A 21431-nucleotide genomic window follows, 5' to 3' on the forward strand; every position below is an offset into this window, starting at 1 on the left:
GACAAGAGCCGCTGTATCCATGATTTCATAAACCCTGACCGCCGTGGTTGGTACTCAAAGTCCACCTTTCCGACGTGGCCTGTTGCGCAACACGACAAATTATCCGCTATCCATAGTCATCAAAAACTTCATTCCACCTAGCCGCTCCATCACGTCCAGTTTGGTTTTCCCAAGGTAACTGTCCCGGACTCGGTCATCCGCGATCTTGTAGATCTCTTTTACATTCAGCTTCTGTCTTTGTCTGAGGGAAGGGACAAGGAAATCATTGCTACTACGTCTGTGCTCCCCAACACAGTTGCGTCCTCTAGCGCGTTTGCTCATAGCAGTGATTCCACGAGCCTTTTCCCATTCAACGGTGACTTTACACCGTTTGTTCCAGATTTCTGTACGACCGAATTCCTCTATGGCCTTGACGAAGCGCCCTGCCATATATGTAGCTATCCTTGTTGTTGTTTTGAAGCCAACTTTCCAACTCTGAGCAATGGACTTGGGCGTAAGTCCATGGTAAATGTCCTGCACAGACCAATCTGGTGTGTGCTCTCTCTCTTCCTCATCATCACCGTTCCTATCACCACGGCGTCGTACTTCTCGCACACCATCGATATGCATCTCCAGAGTTTTCCAAATGTAGTCCTCCTCTGCCGCAGTAAAAGTTGGCTCTTTTGTCCTTGGTGGGTCTACACCTCTCTCTCTGGCCCTTTGTGCTTGCTCCTGCACTGCTTTCAACTCTTTCTTCCATGTCCTCTCCCCTATCACATTCACATTTTGGATTATCTCCTTCCACTTCTCGGCCTGAGTCTCCATCGTCCTTGGACATCTCCAGATGTGCGATGTGTCTTCATCCTCTGTCCCACACACTCTGCAGTTGCCGTCTTCATAAAGGTCTGGCCTCCAGTGTCTCATATATGACTGTGTAGGCAACATTCCATGGAGTTTCTTGATCCTGTGCGCTCGCTTTTGGCAGTCCGCTGGGCTGGTGAAGAGTCCTTTCGGTAGGTTGCTATCATGAACAATGTTCATAGTAGCTCGCCAATCAATTTTTGTCCAATCCTTAACATGCTCCTGCGTCCTGTTCTGAGCGATCCACGTGTGATGTGTACGAGTTGTTGACTGTAACTTAAGGATCTGCCTTAAGTCATCTTCCGCTGGTACACCGTTGAACTTTGCATGGCAGTACATGTCATTATGCTCCGTTATGTTGATATCCCATAGCTCGCCATAATGTCCATGTTTTGCTGCTTCGTCCGCTTCTTCGTTCCCTCTGTTGCCGGCATGTCCTTTGACCCACTCGACCGTGACTTCCGATCCTTGTTGAATAAATGCGGTGATCTAATACGTTGTCGCAACGTGCTATCCACTCTGCCTCGGACCAATGCTCGGAATTGAGTCACAACTGCGCTGTTATCAAGTCGGATTGTCATAGGTCTGTTTCGTGGGCTGATAAGTATTCCTGCCAACAAACCAGCTAGCTCTGCCTTTGTCGAGGATGCGTTGCCTGCTACTCTACCAGATAGCGCAGTGTAAAACTCACCCTCTAGTGTCTGGACTACCACACCAAATGCCATACTTACTCTTTCAGTGCCAATATCTTTGAGAGATCCATCCGTATAAATGACATTACCCGGCTGGGTATTGTACCGTTCCCTTTGGCGTTGGATTTTCTCCTCGGTATTGGCACTAATGATAACTCCATTTGTGTCCCTGGCTAGGCCTCTGTTGACTTCAGGGATCACTTTTAGGCACGGTGTCTCGTTGGAATCCAGGTCGACTTTTGCTCTCCTTAGCAGAGCTTGCTCGCTCAGACCCTCATATCTCCTTGTGTTCTGGGTCCGGCGTCTCCTCGCTTCTTCGCGGGCTCGCATGCGTTCACCATGCCTTCGCTCTCGGTCCTGGTGGCGTTCTGCTCTTCTGACTATGGCATCTAACTTTGCTCTTTGTCGCCTAAGATTATGTTCTCTGGTTGCTCTGCGCGCCTCTTTCATAACAGCTTCTCGTCTCTTTTTCCGCTCCTTCTGTTGATCTAGAATCCACTTAATTCCAATTGGTGGCTCAACAGCTTGATTAGCCGGTGATACTGTCAAAGTTCTGTTCGCTGCCTCATCCTTTATGAATTGGTTGAGTGCACGAATCGCTTCTCGATCTTCGTCTTCTGTATCCCCGTCTACCGAGCTGACATAACTACTGTCGCTGTTGCTGTCATCATCACTGACGTCTAAGAGTGCCAGTTTCCTCCTGTTCCATTCTCTTGCATGCCTACCCACATAATCGTTGTCGAAGCAAAAGTTTTGAAGTTGGTTGAACCAGAATGGCGAAACTTTAGGCCCTCCGTAACGGGTCCTGAATGCGTGCCATGAGATCATGTCCTCCTTATCATCCGTAAGTATTTGATCCACAAAGTATACCATACGCTTGGTGAGCGCCTTCCATACGTGTGGTAATTCTCCGTTTAGCCATTTCCATGTCGAGAGAGCGTTGTGTGGGAGACCAAATTCGGCTGCGATCGATAGGTCGAAAGTAATGTTACGATTCCTCATTTCTTCACAAACATTCGATATAAAGTTGTGGCGATACTTTTTGACACGATGTGGCTCCAAAGTTGGCGAGACTTCCATCTTATTCCTGTGCTGCAGCATCAGTACTCGTGTCCGACATATCCGTCCCATTACATTGCTGTCATTAAGTCGAAGCGCCAGGGTAGATATTTGTTCTTCCGCTTGAGCGTTCGCCAAGTCTTTGATGGCATACAATCTATTGTGGTTCATAATGCTGTTTGGCGTAGTTGATGGCATACGTGCTTTCCGCTTACACAGTGACATATACTTACCAGTCATCTTCTGTAGGAACGTTGGTGGCAACATTTGGGCCGAAATTCTATACAGCACCTTTGGGATGAGCACATTATTGACAATATACGTTGTCTGCCGATCTGTCAGGGCTTTGGACCGGAGAATGTTACAGGTCGTTTCTATTTCCTGCTCCACTATTTGCTGTGTTGCTGTTGGATTTCCTGTTGCTGTGACCCAAACACCAAGAATCCGTACCGATTCATTCTTTTCCACTGGTCGGATCTCTTCTGTAGGTGTCCCAAATTTCAGCGTGCTCCTCCTATCCTGCTTGCTGTTGATACAGATGACCTGCGTTTTCTTGGCGTTCACTTCCACCCCGTTAAGAATGAAGAATGTCGTTGCAATGTCAAGTATCTCCTGCATATGTGCTTTGGAGTCCGATATCCATGTAGTATCATCCACGAAAGCAAGGCCAGCAACTGATGGTGTCCCTCTTGGTCCCTCTAGACTATATCCAGTGCTACTGTCTATAATTTCACACAGGAGTGCATCATATGCTATTCTCCATAAAAGCGGACATTCCACTCCACCTTGATCCAAACCGCACTCTGGATGATACTCGTCAGTTGGTCCGTATTTAGTAATCACCCTGTTCACTTTGGAAATGGCGATGTTTTCACATAGGCGTATGAACTGTTCAGGGACCTGGAGCCGTCTTAGTCCGCGAGAAAGCATCCCATCGGGGGCGCAGTTGACAGAGTCGAAACACCGTTTCATGTCTTGGAACACAATCCACTGTTCTTTCTTGAACTCTCTTGCGTCTTCCATTGCCGCTTGCAGGATATGGATTGGATCCTTAGTGGTAGTACCTTTAAGAACAGAGAAGTTTGGTCCTCGTAGAATATCGTGCCTGGCCATGATCGCGCTTAACCTATTTGTTATTACTGCAAACATTATTTTCCGTGCGTGCTCCAACAAAGCTATCGGCCTTACCTCTGCCATGTTTCCTGACCATTCTGGAGCTTTTGGTATGCAATAGAGGAGCCCCGTCTTCCAATCCTTGGGGACGTCTTCTTGCACGATAGTGGCACTTATGATTTGGAAGAGGATAAAGAGCCCCTGCGGTCCTTGGTGTTGGATCATTTCGTTCGTAATGCCTGACACACCAGCTGCCTTGTTTTTGGGTGCATCCAGGACCACAGCTGAAAACTCATTTCTGCTTGGTGGATCCATCAGACCGTCGTACCATTCACTCTTGATCCACCTCTGAGGGCTATATTGCTTCTGCCATCTCGAACCCGGCTCTAGCGGTTTTGACGGCCTAGGTCCGTGCCACTTGTCGAACCATGCCCGTACCTTCTCTTTAACTTGCTTTTTTTTTTTTTTTTTTTTTTTTTCCTGTTAACAAGAACCCACAGAGGTGAGGAATTTTATTTCATAATCTCGCTCTAAAGTAATGATATCGCCCTCAACTATGAAACAAGCGAAACTCTCAAAGTTCGCACGGGATGGCTGTGAAGAGCCAATTCGTATCCATGTTTTTCTCTACCAATGTACACCGTGATCGGTACTCGAAGTCCATCCTTCCGATGTGGCCTGTTGCGCCCGTGAAAAGCTGCGGAGGCTGGCGTGCCGACTCTAGCTAAGGACGACTTTTAATTTTTTCTATTCGATCAAATCCACTGGCATGTGGACCCAAATCTTGCGGAATTGGTCTGAAATTTCTATTTTGGACTCCGTCAAACTTTGTGATCATCGCTGTCCTAGTCAAGTGGGTGGATGGGGGGATGTGCTGCCAGATGTACCGCTGGTTCGGCTGGGGGGTGGAATATAAACCTAAGACATGTGGCCAGCCAGGCGACTTAGGGTAGTGCACCCACGATCTTAGCCTTAGCGGAGAACACTAGGCTGTCTCGGAGAGAAAGTATAAAAACTCAAGCAAATCCCTGACCTGGCACATGTTTGCTTCACTTTATGTGCCTTAACCAGGACTCGAACCCGGCCCCTGGGCTAGACAGGAGGGTGCCCTGACGAGTATACTACTCAGCCATTGGGGCCTTCTCTTTAACTTGCTGTGGCTCTAGACTATTCACTGTGACACCGCCTTCGTCGTCCTGAATCCGGTCTATTGTCACTTTACCTCCACCACGTCCCAGCACTTTGTCTATCATTTTCCCTGTTGCCGACTTCAACTCTCCACAGCGATAAAACAAGGATCCTCAGGGCTGGATAAAGGGGTCTAGCTTGCATGTATTTTAAAAAAATGCAAATATGGGTCGTGCTCATATAGAATGTATTAATATTGATATAATAATATGCTAAAAGTACACCATTCAACAAACCAAGAAAGTGTAGTATATGGGTATCATTCCGGCCTTCCAAGCCTGAGAACCGGGTTCGAGTCCCGGCACTTTCATTTTAATAAGCTTCGGTCAAAATTTTTTGGATTAATGACAAGTTTTGATTGGAAACAGAGGGATCGCAAATAGAAGCGATATCCAATAATAATAATCGGTCACAACTCCTTTGGCCTGTCGTACGCGAAGGACATCCTTTTGCTGAATTCCCCACCCCTCAAAAATTTATAGCTTTCCAAACGCTCCATAACCGCCTATTCCATCTGCTGTCGGTAGCTTGTCGCCACCTGCTGGACAGGACCAGTTCTTATCGCCATCATTTCTTTTTAACTTTTTTTTTTTTTTTTTTTTTCTGAATGGTACGCGTATTTCTTGGGAGATGTTTGGCAAGGAACAGATACATGTATATATTTTATGTAAACGGATATTTTTCTCCACAAGCACGCACAGCATGAACGATGACGAGGTTGTCATTTTAGTGATACAACTGGATTCCCGGCGGCTGAATAGCCGCAATCAAAAAATCCGAGATGCATTTTCCGAACTCGGCGGTAAATTTGAGGCACTAAAAAAAAAAAAATTTAGTGAGCAGGTTATAAAAAAAGCAAGGACAGAAACTGAGTTCACCCCCGCAAATCTCTGTCCAGTCATGTTCGAAGGGTTTGTTTACAACTCTACAAAGTGTATTTTCAGATCATCATGTGCTTATGATGAAGCAAAAGACTTCCCGCTTGGATCTGGTTGGGTTCACTTTATTGTCTCTTGATGTATAAAATCCAGAGTGACATCTAGACATCATGTCGAACATAATGGCATTCTTGACTTTTTAATTTTCTGCAGTACTTCAATCCATACTCCTCTCTTTAAAAAAGTAGAAAAAATAAAAAATAAATAAAATTAAAGAAGAAGCCGATAAAAAAAGGCAAAAGAGATGCCTTTAGGAGACGAAAATGCTTCAATGCACAGACAGAGACGATGGCATCCAGACAGGCACAAGAATGTTAACGTATATTTATAATCTTTATTCTGGAATTCTAATTGATGGATACATATGATGTGACGACGGGCCATGAAAAAATCTTCATGGGCCACGAAAAAATCTTTAGCGGGCCACGAAAAAGGTGCCTTATTTGGCCTGCCGGCCTTGACAGCGTGTGGCTGTCGGAAACTCAACTCAAAAAAATAAACAAAATGTCACACACGATTCTCGCATCCATTGCTTTCACTTTCACCGAGCTTCGGAGAAATCCTGCTGTATATATCTTGGTCTGTTTTGCACATCTTTTTTTCTAATCTCTTTTGCTTTCTTCTTTCTTCTTTCTTCTCTACTCCTCCTCCTTCCTCTCCTCTCACGCGTACGCACGCTCATTCTTTCTCTCCCCACTCTCCATCTCTCCATTCATCCTAATCACGACACATCTCACTCCTTATTTAGATCTCGCCCTAGTTTCTTCACTTTCACTGATTTTATTTTTTATTCACATACAATAATGTTCTCCTCCGGAGCTATCTCTCGCACTTGGAAGGTATACTTGAGCACTTCTATTTTCTATTTTATATATATAAACGCTCGTTCAATTGAATCGATCTAGCTCAATCGATTGATATTCGTAGAAAGATCAATTGTCGTGTTTTATAACATTTGTCGTCAAACAAGCCTTCTAACATGTTACATCATTTTAAAAATGTCTTTTCTCGTGATTTGTAACGTTCTTTAGGCTGCTGCCATCAAGGCACCCCTCCGCACCTTCGCTCAGGCTGCTGCTGGCTCAGCCCGCAAGGTCCAGATGTCCAACTTTGAGAAGGACCAATACATCAACTACCAGCGCATCGAAGATAACCTCGCTATTGTCAAAAAGAGGCAAGTATTTCACGCTATTTATGACTACATAAACATGTCATTCGGAAAAACAAAAAAGAGAATCAGGACGATAAAAATCTAACACTAGTTCAATTCTTCTCTCAAAAATCCGGTCATGGCGTTCACTGCTCCATCCCCGCGTTATGAATCGGAATATTTATACTCAACAGATTGAACCACCCCTTGACTCTTGCAGAGAAGATCGTTTATGGTCACTTGGATGATGCCCACAACCAGGATATTGAGCGTGGAAAGTCTTACCTCAAGCTTCGTCCTGATCGTGTCGCTTGCCAGGATGCTACTGCTCAGGTATGTTGTAATCAGATCACAAAAGCAAATAGATTGTGACATATGATAGAGAATTCTTTGTCCGTATGAGAGCCCATTCATCGTAACAGCAATTACAGATCAACTAACAACATATTATTCTATTTTATGACTAACAATATTAGATGGCCTTGCTTCAATTTATGTCTGCCGGTCTTCCTAATGTCGCTGTTCCATCTACTGTTCACTGTGACCATTTGATTGAGGCTCAGGTCGGTGGTGCCAAGGATTTGTCTCGTGCCAAGGACATTAACAAGGAGGTTTATGACTTTTTGTCCTCCTCTTGCGCCAAGTATGGCCTTGGTTTCTGGAGACCTGGCTCCGGTATTATTCATCAAATCATTCTCGAGAACTACGCCTTCCCTGGAGGTTTGATGATCGGAACTGATTCTCACACCCCCAACGCTGGAGGTCTTGGCATGGTTGCTATTGGTGTCGGTGGAGCTGATGCTGTCGATGTCATGGCTGATATTCCTTGGGAACTCAAGTGCCCCAAGGTCATTGGTGTCAAGCTTACTGGAAAGATGTCTGGTTGGACTTCCGCTAAGGATGTCATCTTGAAGGTCGCCGGTATCCTCACTGTCAAGGGTGGTACGGGCGCTATTGTCGAGTACTTTGGACCTGGTGTTGATTCATTGTCCTGCACTGGTATGGCCACCATCTGCAACATGGGTGCTGAAATCGGTGCTACCACCTCTCTCTTCCCCTACAACTCGCGCATGTCTGACTACCTCAAGGCTACCACCCGCCCATACATTGCCGAGTGGGCTGACTCATTCCAGCACAACCTGAAGGCCGATGCCGGTGCCAGATATGATGAGGTCATCGAGATTGACCTCAACACCCTTGAGCCCCACATCAACGGTCCCTTCACCCCCGATCTTGCCACTCCCCTCAGCAAGTTCAAGGATGCTGTCAAGGCTAATGACTGGCCTGCCAAGCTTGAGGTTGGTTTGATTGGTTCCTGCACCAACTCTTCATACGAGGATATGTCTCGTTCTGCTTCTATTGCCAAGGAGGCTTTGGATCATGGATTGAAGGCCAAGTCTATCTTCACTATCACTCCTGGCTCTGAGCAGATTCGTGCCACTATTGAGCGCGATGGACAGATGGAGATCCTCAATGCCGCTGGTGGTGTTGTCCTCGCCAACGCTTGCGGTCCTTGCATTGGTCAGTGGGATCGTCAGGACGTCCCCAAGGGCACCAAGAACTCTATCATTACCTCCTACAACCGTAACTTCACTGGACGTAACGATGCTAACCCTCAGACTCATGCCTTCGTCGCTTCGCCCGAGATTGTCACTGCCATGACCTTCGCTGGTGACTTGACTTTCAACCCCACCACCGATACTCTTATTGGTGCTGATGGCAAGCCCTTCAAGTTCTCCGATCCCACTGGCAATGAGCTTCCTCCCCGCGGCTACGACCCCGGTGAGGAGACTTACCAGGCTCCTCCCAAGGAGAAGGGCGATGTTCAAGTTCAGGTTTCACCCACCTCCAACCGTCTCCAGCTTTTGGAGCCCTTCAAGAAGTGGGATGGCAAGGACATGGAGGACATGCCTATCTTGATCAAGGTCAAGGGCAAGTGCACCACTGATCACATTTCCATGGCCGGTCCCTGGCTCAAGTTCCGTGGTCACTTGGACAACATCTCCAACAACATGTTGATCGGTGCCCTCAACTCTGAAAACAACGCTGTCAACAGCGTCAAGAACATGTTCAATGGTAAATATGACACTGTTCCCGGTGTTGCTCGTGACTATAAGGCTAAGAACCAGCCTTGGATTGTCATTGGTGACGAGAACTATGGTGAGGGTTCCTCTCGCGAGCACGCTGCCTTGGAGGTCCGCCACCTTGGAGGTGCTGCTGTCATTACCAAGTCCTTTGCTCGTATTCACGAGACCAACTGCAAGAAGCAGGGTCTCCTGCCTTTGACCTTCGCCGACCCTGCTGATTATGACAAGATCGCTCCTTCCGACAAAGTTTCTATCCGCGGCTTGACCACCTTCAAGGAGGGTGTTCCTCTCACCTTGCACGTCAAGAAGCAGGATGGCTCCTCTTTGGATATCAAGCTCAACCATACCTTCAATGAGGATCAGATCAAATGGTTCAAGTACGGCTCCGCCTTGAACCAGATGGCTGCCAAGGCCAATGCCCGCGCATAAATTAAGCGTACACGATAACGACAACACTGTTTTTCTTTTTTTTTTTTGCATTTTCTATTTGTTTCGTTGATTGTTCCTTTTTATTTTTCTTTTTGCCATCCTGTAATAATAAATAAATAAATAAAAAAAGGCATTTTATCTCCAATGTACTTGAATATCGCGCTAAATTATACACTGGACAACGCTCTGTGGTATGAAATCTTGCAAATATAGTGATCTGGAGTTGACTTTGAAACAGTGTTGCAAACATTTTGTCATCCATGAAGAAGACAAGATATGCAGTTGCAAAACACATGAAGGATTGACTGGGTCATCCATTTAAAGATTTTTAACACGTTCAATTACGTATTTGAGCTGAACCGTTTTTCAGTACAGAAATTGCACGTGAGTAACCCCTGCAACACGTTCCGCGTCAACCTTTTTTTTTTTTTTTATTTCCCTCTTTTTTTTTCATCTCACTTTCCATCACTCAAATTCTACTTTCCCTATCACTTTAAACTCAAATTATACAATGGCTGATCAATTAACTGAGACTCAATTGGCCGAATTCAAAGGTAAAGATGATGGCTTTATAAAAAAATGGTTGAATCCTCCTTTACATTATTACCTTTTTTTTTTTTTTTTTTTTTTCTTCTTTGAATCTACATGATTGTTCTCAACTCTTTTAGTTTCTAGTGTTTTTCTTTGAGAAAAAGCAAAAAGTTTGAATGTCATAAGTGGCAACAGTACACTAATACTTATTATTTTTACTTTTATTTTTTGTTATCACGCGTCTGTTTCTGTTTCTGTACCTTGTGTATTGTCGTGGATTCAATAGAGGCCTTTTCCCTGTTTGATAAGGATGGCGATGGTACCATCACAACCAAGGAGCTCGGCACAGTCATGCGTTCTTTGGGCCAGAACCCTACCGAGGCTGACCTTCAGGACATGATCAATGAGGTGGATGCTGATGGCAATGGCACAATTGACTTTCCCGAATTCTTGACAATGATGGCCCGCAAGATGGTCGATACTGACTCTGAGGAAGAGATCAAGGAGGCTTTTAAGGTGTTTGATAAGGACGGTAACGGCTATATCTCAGCAGCTGAGCTTCGCCACGTCCTCACCAACCTTGGCGAGCGCCTGTCCGATAGAGAGGTCGATGAGATGATTCAAGAGGCAGACGTCGATGGGTAAGCTTTTTTTTCTTTTTTCTTGGGTGAATCGGGGCTTTTTTTTTTTTTTTTTTTTTTTTTGGCGGTGCTGCTCACTATTTTCACAAAAAGAGTCTCTCTACCTACCTTTATTACTCCCCCTTCAACAATCTCTTTAATATGTGGATTGTGTTTCTTCTGTGTGTCTCTTTTTCTCTTTCACTTTTTTTTATACAACTACTGCTAATGTATTACTCTTTTATTTGAAAACGATCGATGTAATCACGAGGAGGTGATTTAAGAAGTGGGGTACTGGCCATATGACCTTATTTATTCAAGGGCAGAGATGGGGAATAATGACCCTCGAGTTTATTATTGTTATTTTTCGATGCTGACGTCTTTGGGCGGCCAAGGTTGTTTGGTTTTTATTTTTCAGTCGTTCAATCAGCTTACTGTTGGCCTATTACTTGGGATGACATTGTTATCATAATGGATGTTGATGAAAAGTTGGTCTGGACTAACAGGCCCCTGAAAGGATGATATTGAATCAACTTCGCATCAAACTCATATCTTTATTAATTTTCTTTTTCTTTTTCTTTTTCTTTTTAATAGTGATGGTCAAATCAACTATGAAGTAAGTCCGAAAGTGATGGCAATGAGGAGTTGTCTCTTGAAGATCTTTTTTATCTTTTCTATCCTTGCTAACGCTTTCACTTTTCGCATGTAAATAGGAATTCGTCCGCATGATGATGGGCAAGTAAACAGTAGCTCTTCCAGACATACTATCATTTTGAATATTTAAAAAAGCTAAAAAAAAAAAAAAAAAAAAAAAAGTCTCGCTTTGTTTTTGATCAAAATATGGTGTAGAAGAGGGGGTGGTGGAGCTGCAAAATGTTTTTCTACAAGCATTAAATATTGTATGTATTCTTAACAAAGCACCAAAACCAATATGATCCTCGAAGCAAGCTTGTTTTATTTAGTTTCGCTATCCATGTGTCATGTGCCATCATTATGAAAAAGTCTATTTTTTTTTTTGCTTACATCTAAAGAGTGTAACATGTTAAAAAAAAAAAATTCCCCGTGGGCATCTTTCCTTAGTTGTGTAGACCCATGGATGGCACGAGCAATTATACCCCTTACTGTATTGAATCAAAAGAGATCGTCCATCATGGTTTAGAACTTTACCATTGTGTTTTATATATATACTATATCTTTATATGTATATATATATTTATGTATTTCTATAAGGCCAAAAAAAAAAAAAAAAAAAAATAAGCTTTGGTTATCCCATCTGAGACAAAGGACCAAGTTCATAGTCCTAGGCAGAGGACTAGCTCGCGTTTATAAGGAGGGGAAAGGCAAGGCACAAGAAAGACGTCTGTTTTTTTTTTTAAAAAAAAAAAACGATGCTAGTTGGCGATGAATAGAGCAAGGTTAGAGTAACACAGAGGGATTCATGTTATGACGGAGAAATGATAAATGTATACATATATTATACATTCAACAGGTGGAAAGAGATCTCTATCACTGTCAATATCAATATCCGCAGGACTGTATACGGTACATGTATGGTGCATGTACGTGTATCATATTTATATGACCCATGAATGGATTGGGTTTCGTGGGGCCCCGTCTGGCATGGCACCGTAGACTAAAAAATCATATAATCTCAGCAAGTTTAGCTTGCATGTTAACTTATTGGCGAGTTTTACGGTTTGAAAGGATTGATTCTTACTGGGGAGAAATTACAGCGTAAGCTTTATGCGACCAAAAAAAAGAGGAAGAGAAAGAGGAAGAGGAAAAAAAAAAAAAAGTATTCTTATTGTCCTTTATTCTTTTGAGATTGATCAAGAGTTCATAAATGGGGCCAGAGAGAGATGACGTTCATGGTGAAAGCGATTATATAATTAAGAAATTTCTGAGAGCCTTCAGTTTGAGAATGTTCCTAAATGAATCAAAGCAATGGTGAATATCGTGGCTTCTTTTTTTTTTTTTTTTTACATTAAATGTTATCGTAAATAAATGCTCGCGTGCTTAATCAGCGAAATCATAAAAGATATCTAAAGAAGTTTAGAAAGAAGGAGGAGGAGAAGACTGAAAGAACAAAGGAACTGATTCACATGGACAAGAGAAAGAAAAAAAGAGAGAGAATGTCACCATTACTTCTAGAAGGATTTTTTTTTTTTTGGGCTTGCTAGGGTCAATCTCTTAAAGTCTAAGTAAGGTTTTTTTGTTCCGAGTTCTGTTAAACTGATCTCGATGGGAAAAAAAAAAAAAAAAAAAATCTCACGCATAAAAAAAAAAAAAAAGCGTATATTTTATAAGCATAAAAAAGATTATCTCTTGCCTTGCATGTAAAAAAAAAAAAAAAAAAAAAAGTCTACAGTAGTTCAGTTACACAAAGCAGCCTTCGTTTTTTTTGTGTTTATCCCTCATCTCTTTTTTTTTTCTCCTTCCTTTTTTTTCTTCTTCTTTCTTTTTCTTCTTGTTTCCATGGGACCATGGGAGAGGAATAGTAAAGTATTGAAAGAAAAGAAAAGAAAAGAAGGAAAGGTGATTGAGCGTACAATTGTTTGCGAATGTGAAAATGGCGAATGTATGTTGTCATAACGCATTTATCCTATGGCACTTCTGGACCCAAGGGGACGTTCCACCTTTGACTTTTTTTTTTTTTTTTTTTTTTTTTTTTTTCTTCCAAAAGGTGTTGTTGCTGAATTGGTATATCGGATAAAAGGGCAAGTTTGTAGCTGCATGGCCTCGCCCTAATGTTTTTTGCATATGCACCTTTTCTTTTTTTTTTTTTACATTTCAACATGCATGCACCTGGACCCGAATCGGTCTTCATGGCCCATGATGTCACCTTACTCTTTACATTATATGTGATTGTATTGATCCATTTATATAAAAAAAATAAATGTCCTTACTTTTTTTTTTTTTTTTTTTTTTCCTTTCCTAAATGGTTCACGTATAGTTCATATATAAAAATGAAGGAAAGAAAAAAGAATCGAGGCTGGAGACAGTATAAGCAGTATAGATGTTGTAGTGAAGAATAGGGTGCCCAATGAATATTCTCGTTTACGGTTTAGAGGCAAAATGATGTCGATCAACTCGTTCCATTTATGTGCCCGTACATCACTTGTATACATGTTGTATTTATACGTGGTGAAAAGAAGATGAAAGCATAAAGCATAAACCATATGAAGAATAAAAGTGAGACAATTGATTAGATTATGATATTTATATTTATATTAATATATACAATATTATATTGTATAATATATATATATCTATATAATATAATATAATATATAGATTATAGATTTATAGACACACATCCTTTTAGTACGAGATGCTGACAAGTGCCTGCAGAGTGCAAATACACTCACGGAGGTATGGAAGTAGCACAGAAGGAAAAAGTCCCGTCATTTGCCCCACACCAACAATCACACAATCCATGCAAATAAATATATAAAAAGTATTCATTTGTTGATTGCATTCAATTATTCAATTACATGGGTCAATCTTGAACTCCTTTCTTTTTCTTTTTCTTTTTTTTTTTTTTTTTTTTTTTTTTTTTTTCTTTTTTGGGTGACAAGATGCTTTCAGTCTATCAAGCTCTAGCGACGCTTTTACAGAAAGCTTGTGTAACTTTTTTTTTTTTTTTTATTTATTTACTTATTTACTTATTTACTTATTTATTTATTCCTTTCTCCTTTCTTTTTCTTTTTCTTCTCTTTTCCTCTTCTTGTCTTTGACAGAATCTTTTTCCCTTATTGACAATCATTCAGACCCATTCTCTTACACTTGTCAATTAGTCAATCAAACTTTGTCAACAATCGCACAAACACTAAAGACACTAAACAATAGAGCCGCAAACACGATCCAACACCTCTTTTTTTATTTTTCTTTGGCATTGATGTGCCCTTGTATTCCTATATTCTCTGTGCTTTGAACCCGCCTCATCGTACAAGCCTCTCTTTTCTCTTCTCGTCCTTCTTTATCTCTACGCCGCTTTCACACTTCAATAACTGAATCATCTATCCTTCCTATTCTAGCCCTTTTTTTCTTTTCTTTTTTTTTTTATTCCTTCACCTTCCTTTTCCTCCTTCCCTTCTCTCTTTCTTTCTCTTTTTCTTTCTTTTTTAAAATCTTTTTTCAAGGAAAAAAAGAAAGAAAAGCATAGAAATAAAAAAAAAAAGAAAAGAAAAGAGAAATGACCCGAGCAGATAATCTCTGGCATCAACAGCTGGCGCTTGGCCCCAGCTTTATCAACACATTAAGTCCAAGTCAGTATGTTCGCAATGGTAAGATAGAATGAATCATCAGCCTTACATAACAACAACAGTAACAAAAAAACCATGTTCTTTCCTCTCCCTTTCCAATATTCGCCCTCTCTCCACTGTTCATCCAGATCACTCCGATCTGGCGATTCGACCCCACTTTTTGGAACCAATGTCTTTTTTTTTTTTTTTTTTTTTCTCTTTTTTAAAAAAAAAAAAAAAAAAAAAAAAGAAATTTCTTCTCTCTCTTCTCTACAAGTCTTCTTTTCCTTCATTCCTCATCCCTATCTTGTCTATCCAATGTCTTTACTCTCCTCTCCACCTTCTTACACAGGCGTATGTATGTCTACATCTTTTTTTTCTTTTTTTTTTTTTTTTTTTTTTTTCCTGTTTTGTTACCCCGTATTTGATTTTATTTTTGGGTGTTCCTGAATCGTTTTTTTTTTAAAAAAAAAAAAAAAAAAAGATTTCCGTAAATCTAATAGTCGTGTAGTACAGAAAAGTACTATGGAAACTGAGCTAGACCAGGGTGGTGCATGTACATTGGGGTAGTTACACTGTGAAGAGAAAGGGTGATAAACAGAAAGAAAGAGGCATTAATCAGGAGTTAAAAGGAAAGAAAGGAAGAAAGGGGAGATCTTCATCTTTGGGTTTGCAACATGCAAGTACATGTATGTATGCAGAATTTTTTTTTTTTTTTTGTATTCAATCACAAGAACATTGTTATATGCTATACCACGTTTTTTTTTTTTTTTTTTTTTTTTTTATACTTTTGAAAAGCGATCTACAATCCTGCAATTCAGGGGAGAAAGAAAATATAGTATTGGATCTTCAGAGTTTATTCGTTTATTTCCTCAATTTGAGATCTATTGAACATCGCTCCTTTGAGATATGTAGAATAAACGGGAGGATAAACCAGGGAAAAAAAAAAAAAAAAAAAAAAAAAAAAAAAAAAGAAAAGAAAAGAAAAGAAAAGAAAAAGTGTTCAAATAGAGATGATGGGAGGAAAAAAAAAAGGGTTAGCGTCAAGGAATTGTATTTATGTTTGTTATTATATGCTCCAAGTACTTGCATAGTTGCATAGTTGCATAGTTGCAAACTTGCATAGTTGCAAACTTGCATAGTTGCATATAAAGTTCCCCTCTCTCTCTCTCTGACGCCTTTTTTTTTTTTTTTTTTTCCCTCTGTCTTTCTATGGCTCACAAACATCTCTATCCTTGTTTTTTTTCCACAAAACACGCTAAATATGTTCGCGTTATTTTGATCAGAGAGGGCACTAAAATGCTCCTTTTTCATTTTTTATACCGTATCTATGAAAATGAAAATGAAAAAGAGGAAGGTGAAAATGAAAAAATGTTGGATATAGCATATCGGAAAATGAGAGCCGAAGCTAGGACGTTAATAGAACAAGAGTGAAAGATGATGTGGATGCAACCGAGCAAGGAAACATTTGTTATTTTATCTTATTTTATTCCCTACCTTGTGGCTCTCTTTTGTTCATGGATGGGGAGGCTGTTTGTTTCACACACTATCAAAAGGTTTTTTTAGAGGCGAATTTTATCTATTCTTTATTATTTGAATTTGATCCGCATTCTCTGTACTAGTCTGTAAAAAAAAAAAAAAAAAAAAAAAAAAAAAAAGAGAGGAGGTGAAAACAATATGGGGGTTGCAATGCATTAAAATGTCATGTTGTTTACACAGTACTATACATATTATGGATTTCGAATATGGCGCGAAAAAATAATAATAATAATAATAATAAGTCGGGTTAAAAGAGAGAAGGAGTAAAAAAGGGTTAAAGAGATGGCCTCTGACTGTTCGTCTCGTCACTCTGACTCTTTTTTTTCTTTCTCTCCGACATTTGTTATTTCATTGATAAAGAAAAAAAGAAAAAAGAGTGGAGTTGTAAAAAAAAAAAAAAAAAAAAGTTGATTTGTTTTGTCTTTCGTAACATCTGTTTGTGTGTTTGTGTGTGGATGTGTGATTATAATATCATCTGTTTTATAGTAATAATAATAATAATGATAATAATAATAATAACATAATAGTAACAACCAATGTTATAATTATTATTGTTGTTATTATTATTAATATGATATATACGTATGGTTGTAAATAATTAGCATACACATTAGTGTAAACTTGGATATATATATATATAATTACATTGTTATCTGACAGCATGCCCAAAAATATGACCTCGATTGCTCACTTGCGTCTAACTGAGGGAAGAGGAAAAGCGGGGGGAATACAGTAAACAGTTGAGCAACAGAGCAAAGAAAAAGAGTTGTTTGTAGCACACGTTGTACAGCACTTGAACACTTTTTTTTTTTTTTTTTTTTTTTTTTTTTCTTAAACATGTCCCACGCACTCTCTCTCTCTCTTTTTCTCTCTCTCTCTCTTTCTTTCTTTCTTTCTTTCTTTCTTTTTAATCTCTTGCCTTATACATACACTAATCTCACATTGGCTCCAACTTGGTTCCTCTTCTTTGACTCATTCCTTCTTTCACTCACCCACTCACTCTCTCACTCTCTCACTCTCTCACTCTCTCACTCATGTCTTCATTCTTACTGACTTGATTTCTTTTTTTTTTTTTTTTTTTCTTTCTACATTATTTTCTTCATTCCCTTGTCCTTCAACTGACATCCATTCACATTCCCAACCGTCGCACCTTCTCGCCCTATTCCATCAACACTCCTCTGCTTAAACCTATACTCGTCCAATGCTCCTTTCACCCGTAGACGACCCCTTTCCTAAGCAGCCGATCCCTTCCTCAGTCACCTACTCTCGCTTCAGGGCAGTGCTCTTCAACGATCTTTTGGACAATAACCCCGTCAACAGGGCTCGAGCACTTGACAACATCGTTCAGGTCGTCCTCCAATGGGCTCACATCGTCACCGACAACAATGCCCTGACTGATCTTCTCCGTCCTGGATCCTTCTCAGCCGGGAGCGGCATCCATGATAATCTGACCCCGCCCTTTAGCCCCGCAGGTGCAGGCGGTGCCACTTCAATCAAAGGAACACTCTTCCCCGGTAATGCCAACGTATCTGAATTTGAACAGCAACAGTATCAGCACCTCCATAACACCCTCCCCAACATCATGGATAAGCTCACCATCTCCACCCATCCACACCAACGTAATCCTGTTGAGGACACTGTTGTGTCGCCACAAACCCGAACAAGAAAGAACTCGTCCATGTCCATGGTCTCATCCTCATCCATCGCTAGTTCACCTGATCATTCAACTTCTTCCTCCGCCTCAAACGCTGATCTTGTCGGAATCCATCCAACAAACCCCTTTTCATCCTCTCCCCTGAACTCATCCTACCACTTCCAAAATGATCCAGATGTCCACTTCAACCGTCCAATGCCGGATAAGCTCTCGCCTTTGGAAGAACGAGTGGCAGAGGTTGATGAGGCCGCTAGACTTTTGCGCCATCACATCTTGACCATTCTCCGGTTTTCAGTCTGTTGTCCATACAAGGATGTCAAGATCTGTCTTGTTGGTCTCTTGAACGAGCTTGAGGTATTTATTATTATTATACAGCATTTGATGAAACGAAAACAAAAGCAAAAGCCAAAAAAAAAAAAAAAAAGCACGCAGAGAACGGACCTTTTTATTTTTATTATTATTATTATTATTTTGTTCATTTATTGCTGTGTCTGTCGTTTATTTTTATGGTTCATTTGCTCATTCGTGCAAAACGTTCTCTTGCTTACGACAGGCCCTCAACATTCCAATCCCTAAACCAATCCACCCTTCAGCATCGTTTTTTATCGATCCAAAGGATATTTACATGCTTGACAGTCCAGAAAACTCGAGATGCACCTCCCCAACACTCTCACCAAAAGATCGGTCCTCTTCCTCCTCCTCACTTTCAACATTGCCCGTGACCCCGGCATGTCTTCCACCATCACTAGGTTGTATCCCTGATGAGGCAACCAAGCAAATCATGACCCAAACCTTTCTCAACTATGGTCGAACCAGCAACCTTTTCCGCATCTTGGCCTTCTTCCCTTCGTTCTGGGAAAAATTTGAGAGCTCTCAAAACTGCATGATGAACGGACCAGGGCCTATTCCAAAGCCATGGCGGTGCTATGTCGCAATTATGGTAAGCCAGCCAAAATGGTCTTCCATCTCACGTTACATTGATCTGGGATAAAAGTGGATTAAATAGGGTGATAACCCGAGCAATATGGGATAGACATGACACCATTATGATATCGAATTGCAGAGCATGACGAACTAACCGTCCACGCGATTCCATGTTCCGTTGCAACCTTTTTTTTTTTTTTTTTTTTTTTTTTTTCCCACTTTAGGCGGCATCTCAATATAATTGCCAGTACATGGTCTCAATGATGAAGTTGGATTACTTGAGCAGCGGTGGAGACCCTACATGGCTTAATGGTCTCCAATTCACGACTCAAAAGATCAGAAATCTAGCTAAACTGAATGGGTTGATGGCTCATCAACCTTGGTTACTTAAACCTAGGCACATTCAAGAGCTGGTCTGTCGTGAGTCGAACCATAACCCACACAATGTCTGGACCATCAGTGAGCTGGCTCAGGTGATGGTCATTCTCTCGACAGTCCACAGCATAAGTATGTTTGTTGCTGCCTGCGGAATTGTTCCAGAGATTGATATGGTAGGTGGTACCATTGTGGATCTCTCAAATGTCCGAGCAAGAAGGAGCCAGGACGAAAGTATGAGTCCCCTGGCAATGCTTCCTTCTCCTCGATCAGACTCAGATTCAGCTGCAAAGTCCCCTAGTGGCGAGACTATAACCTCCACAGAGCAGACCCAGGATCACGCTACAGGAGACGATATAACGTCAAACTATTTCCACATCACTTTGCCCCCAGCCCCTGCTAGCAAGAAGACTTATGACGAGGCTACATCCAAGATGCATACTGCAGAGTTGATCAAACGACTGATGATGGAGCGTGATTCAGACTGTATTGATGAGGATGTGGAGACTGAGGCGGACGAAATTCAGGATCTAACTGGTCAGAAACTCCCCCCAGGCTTTGAGGAGATTGAGGACAGTAAGTTGCATATTAGATTAAGCTTTCAAATTATGGCACCGTCTTTGCCTTCCGTCGGCTCACATTTATTTTTGAAATGGCTATTTTGCCTTTTTTTTTTTTTTTTTTTTTTTTTTTTAGCCTTCCCGGCACCTGAGCCAAAGATCATTTCACCATCTATTTCTACCCCGCTCGCAGAGACAATGTCTAGCCAGGAACAGCCTGAAAAAAAGTTCCGACCTGTTCAAGAAGATATGAGCCGTTTCTTGGATATGGGATGTCAAATTGAGCCAGCCTTGTTCGACTGCAGGTCCAGCCGATATAAGGTTTATAGGGTGGATCAATTTAGATGGGAAGACGACGCTTCAGCTTTACTCTCGAAATACCTTCCAGAGCTCAGCGAGACTCTGGAGGATGAGTATGCGGAGACGATGAACTTTACAGACCTGAGCTTCTTTGACGAGAATGCAGACAAATACGAGGGTGGTGTCGACACATATATGTTCCGAGAGGCAATTTGGTTCTACACCCTTCGCTTGTGTGGTCTGCTGAATCCGGAGTACAACTATCGCAACCTATCCAGGTTCTTGAACACGACTCTGGCGGCCTATATCCGTAAAGCCTGCCATGGTATCACCATGGTTGAAACTCAGGTCTCTGTGGATGGATCGGATTGTCCCCAGACAACGCAATCTTATCTGTCAGACATCAACAAGATTGATAAGAACGATTTCGATAACATGGGTTTTGAACTACGACCTGAGGAGCGTTGCCACATCAACATTATTGTTATGGAGGCTTGCAAGCAAGCTAAGCTCATGTATGCGTTGCGAGCTCTTGACCGATACGAGCGCAGAGACGAGAATGATGACGAGGAAGAGGACGAAGGAGCCGACGAACGATTCTAATGCCATCGCAATGCCTATCTTTCCCATTTTATTTTTCTTTGTCTTTTGTATTCTTTGATATTGCCATTATTTTTTCTTTGTTTCTTTTCTTTTTTCTTTTTTCTTTTTTCTTTTTTCTTTTTTTGTAATCATGAAAGGCAAAAAAAGCCATTTACGAAAAGCATACATTTGTTGCGTCTTTATGTCACCCCACTCCTTTCTCAAGAGTTTATTGTTCCTTTTTTTCTTTTTTTGCTTTACATGTTCTGCATATGTTACTTTTTTTTTTTTTTTTTTTTTTTTTGCACATCACGCGTTTTACATAGCCCTCTTTGCTTATACCTCAACACGTATCGTTCATGCCAGTCATTTTTCCTCGTTCCCTTTGAACCGCCATTTGCTTTTATATTATATTTTTATCGAGTTGTTTAATAGTAGTCGATAGTCTAGTTAGTAATCATATCTTGTCTTTCCTTTCCTTCTATACCCTTTTGTCGAAAAAGTCATTAGTACAAATCTCATAAAATTAGATAAAAAGAGAAACTCAATTGATGCTACTTGAATTGAGCAAAAAAAAAAAAAAAAAAAAAAAAAAAAAAGACCCTT

General features: G+C 41.1%; 4 protein-coding genes and 1 non-coding gene across 5 annotated transcripts; 4 read left to right on the top strand and 1 right to left on the bottom strand.

The window, feature by feature from the left end:
• Nucleotides 1-5131: 5131 nt before the first annotated feature.
• BCR41DRAFT_t92 lies at nt 5132-5202 on the top strand. Its single transcript has one exon. It is a non-coding gene; the product is annotated as a tRNA-Gly (tRNA).
• A 1182-nt stretch (nt 5203-6384) lies between these two features.
• Nucleotides 6385-9572, top strand: BCR41DRAFT_324419 (aconitate hydratase). The gene is made up of 4 exons (XM_022021546.1): nt 6385-6669; nt 6862-7004; nt 7175-7313; nt 7457-9572. The coding sequence occupies exons 1-4, from the start codon at nt 6634-6636 to the stop codon at nt 9494-9496; spliced, it is 2358 nt and encodes a 785-aa protein (XP_021879966.1). The 5' UTR covers nt 6385-6633; the 3' UTR covers nt 9497-9572.
• Nucleotides 9573-9938: 366 nt separating this feature from the next.
• Nucleotides 9939-11447, top strand: BCR41DRAFT_356497 (calmodulin). The gene is made up of 4 exons (XM_022024654.1): nt 9939-10050; nt 10314-10668; nt 11242-11263; nt 11361-11447. Exons 1-4 carry the CDS (start codon nt 10008-10010, stop codon nt 11388-11390), a joined length of 450 nt encoding a protein of 149 aa, XP_021879967.1. The 5' UTR covers nt 9939-10007; the 3' UTR covers nt 11391-11447.
• A 5374-nt stretch (nt 11448-16821) lies between these two features.
• Nucleotides 16822-17136, bottom strand: BCR41DRAFT_104655 (hypothetical protein). The gene has a single exon (XM_022019334.1). It carries the CDS (start codon nt 17091-17093, stop codon nt 16911-16913), a length of 183 nt encoding a protein of 60 aa, XP_021879968.1. The 5' UTR covers nt 17094-17136; the 3' UTR covers nt 16822-16910.
• A 921-nt stretch (nt 17137-18057) lies between these two features.
• Nucleotides 18058-20912, top strand: BCR41DRAFT_356499 (PA26 p53-induced protein-domain-containing protein). Its single transcript, XM_022024655.1, has 4 exons — nt 18058-18438; nt 18638-19024; nt 19233-19959; nt 20080-20912. The coding sequence occupies exons 1-4, from the start codon at nt 18109-18111 to the stop codon at nt 20844-20846; spliced, it is 2211 nt and encodes a 736-aa protein (XP_021879969.1). The 5' UTR covers nt 18058-18108; the 3' UTR covers nt 20847-20912.
• Nucleotides 20913-21431: the final 519 nt, after the last annotated feature.

This window comes from Lobosporangium transversale, assembly GCF_002105155.1.
Source record: "Lobosporangium transversale strain NRRL 3116 chromosome Unknown BCR41scaffold_26, whole genome shotgun sequence".
In the NCBI taxonomy this organism is placed as follows: domain Eukaryota; kingdom Fungi; phylum Mortierellomycota; class Mortierellomycetes; order Mortierellales; family Mortierellaceae; genus Lobosporangium; species Lobosporangium transversale.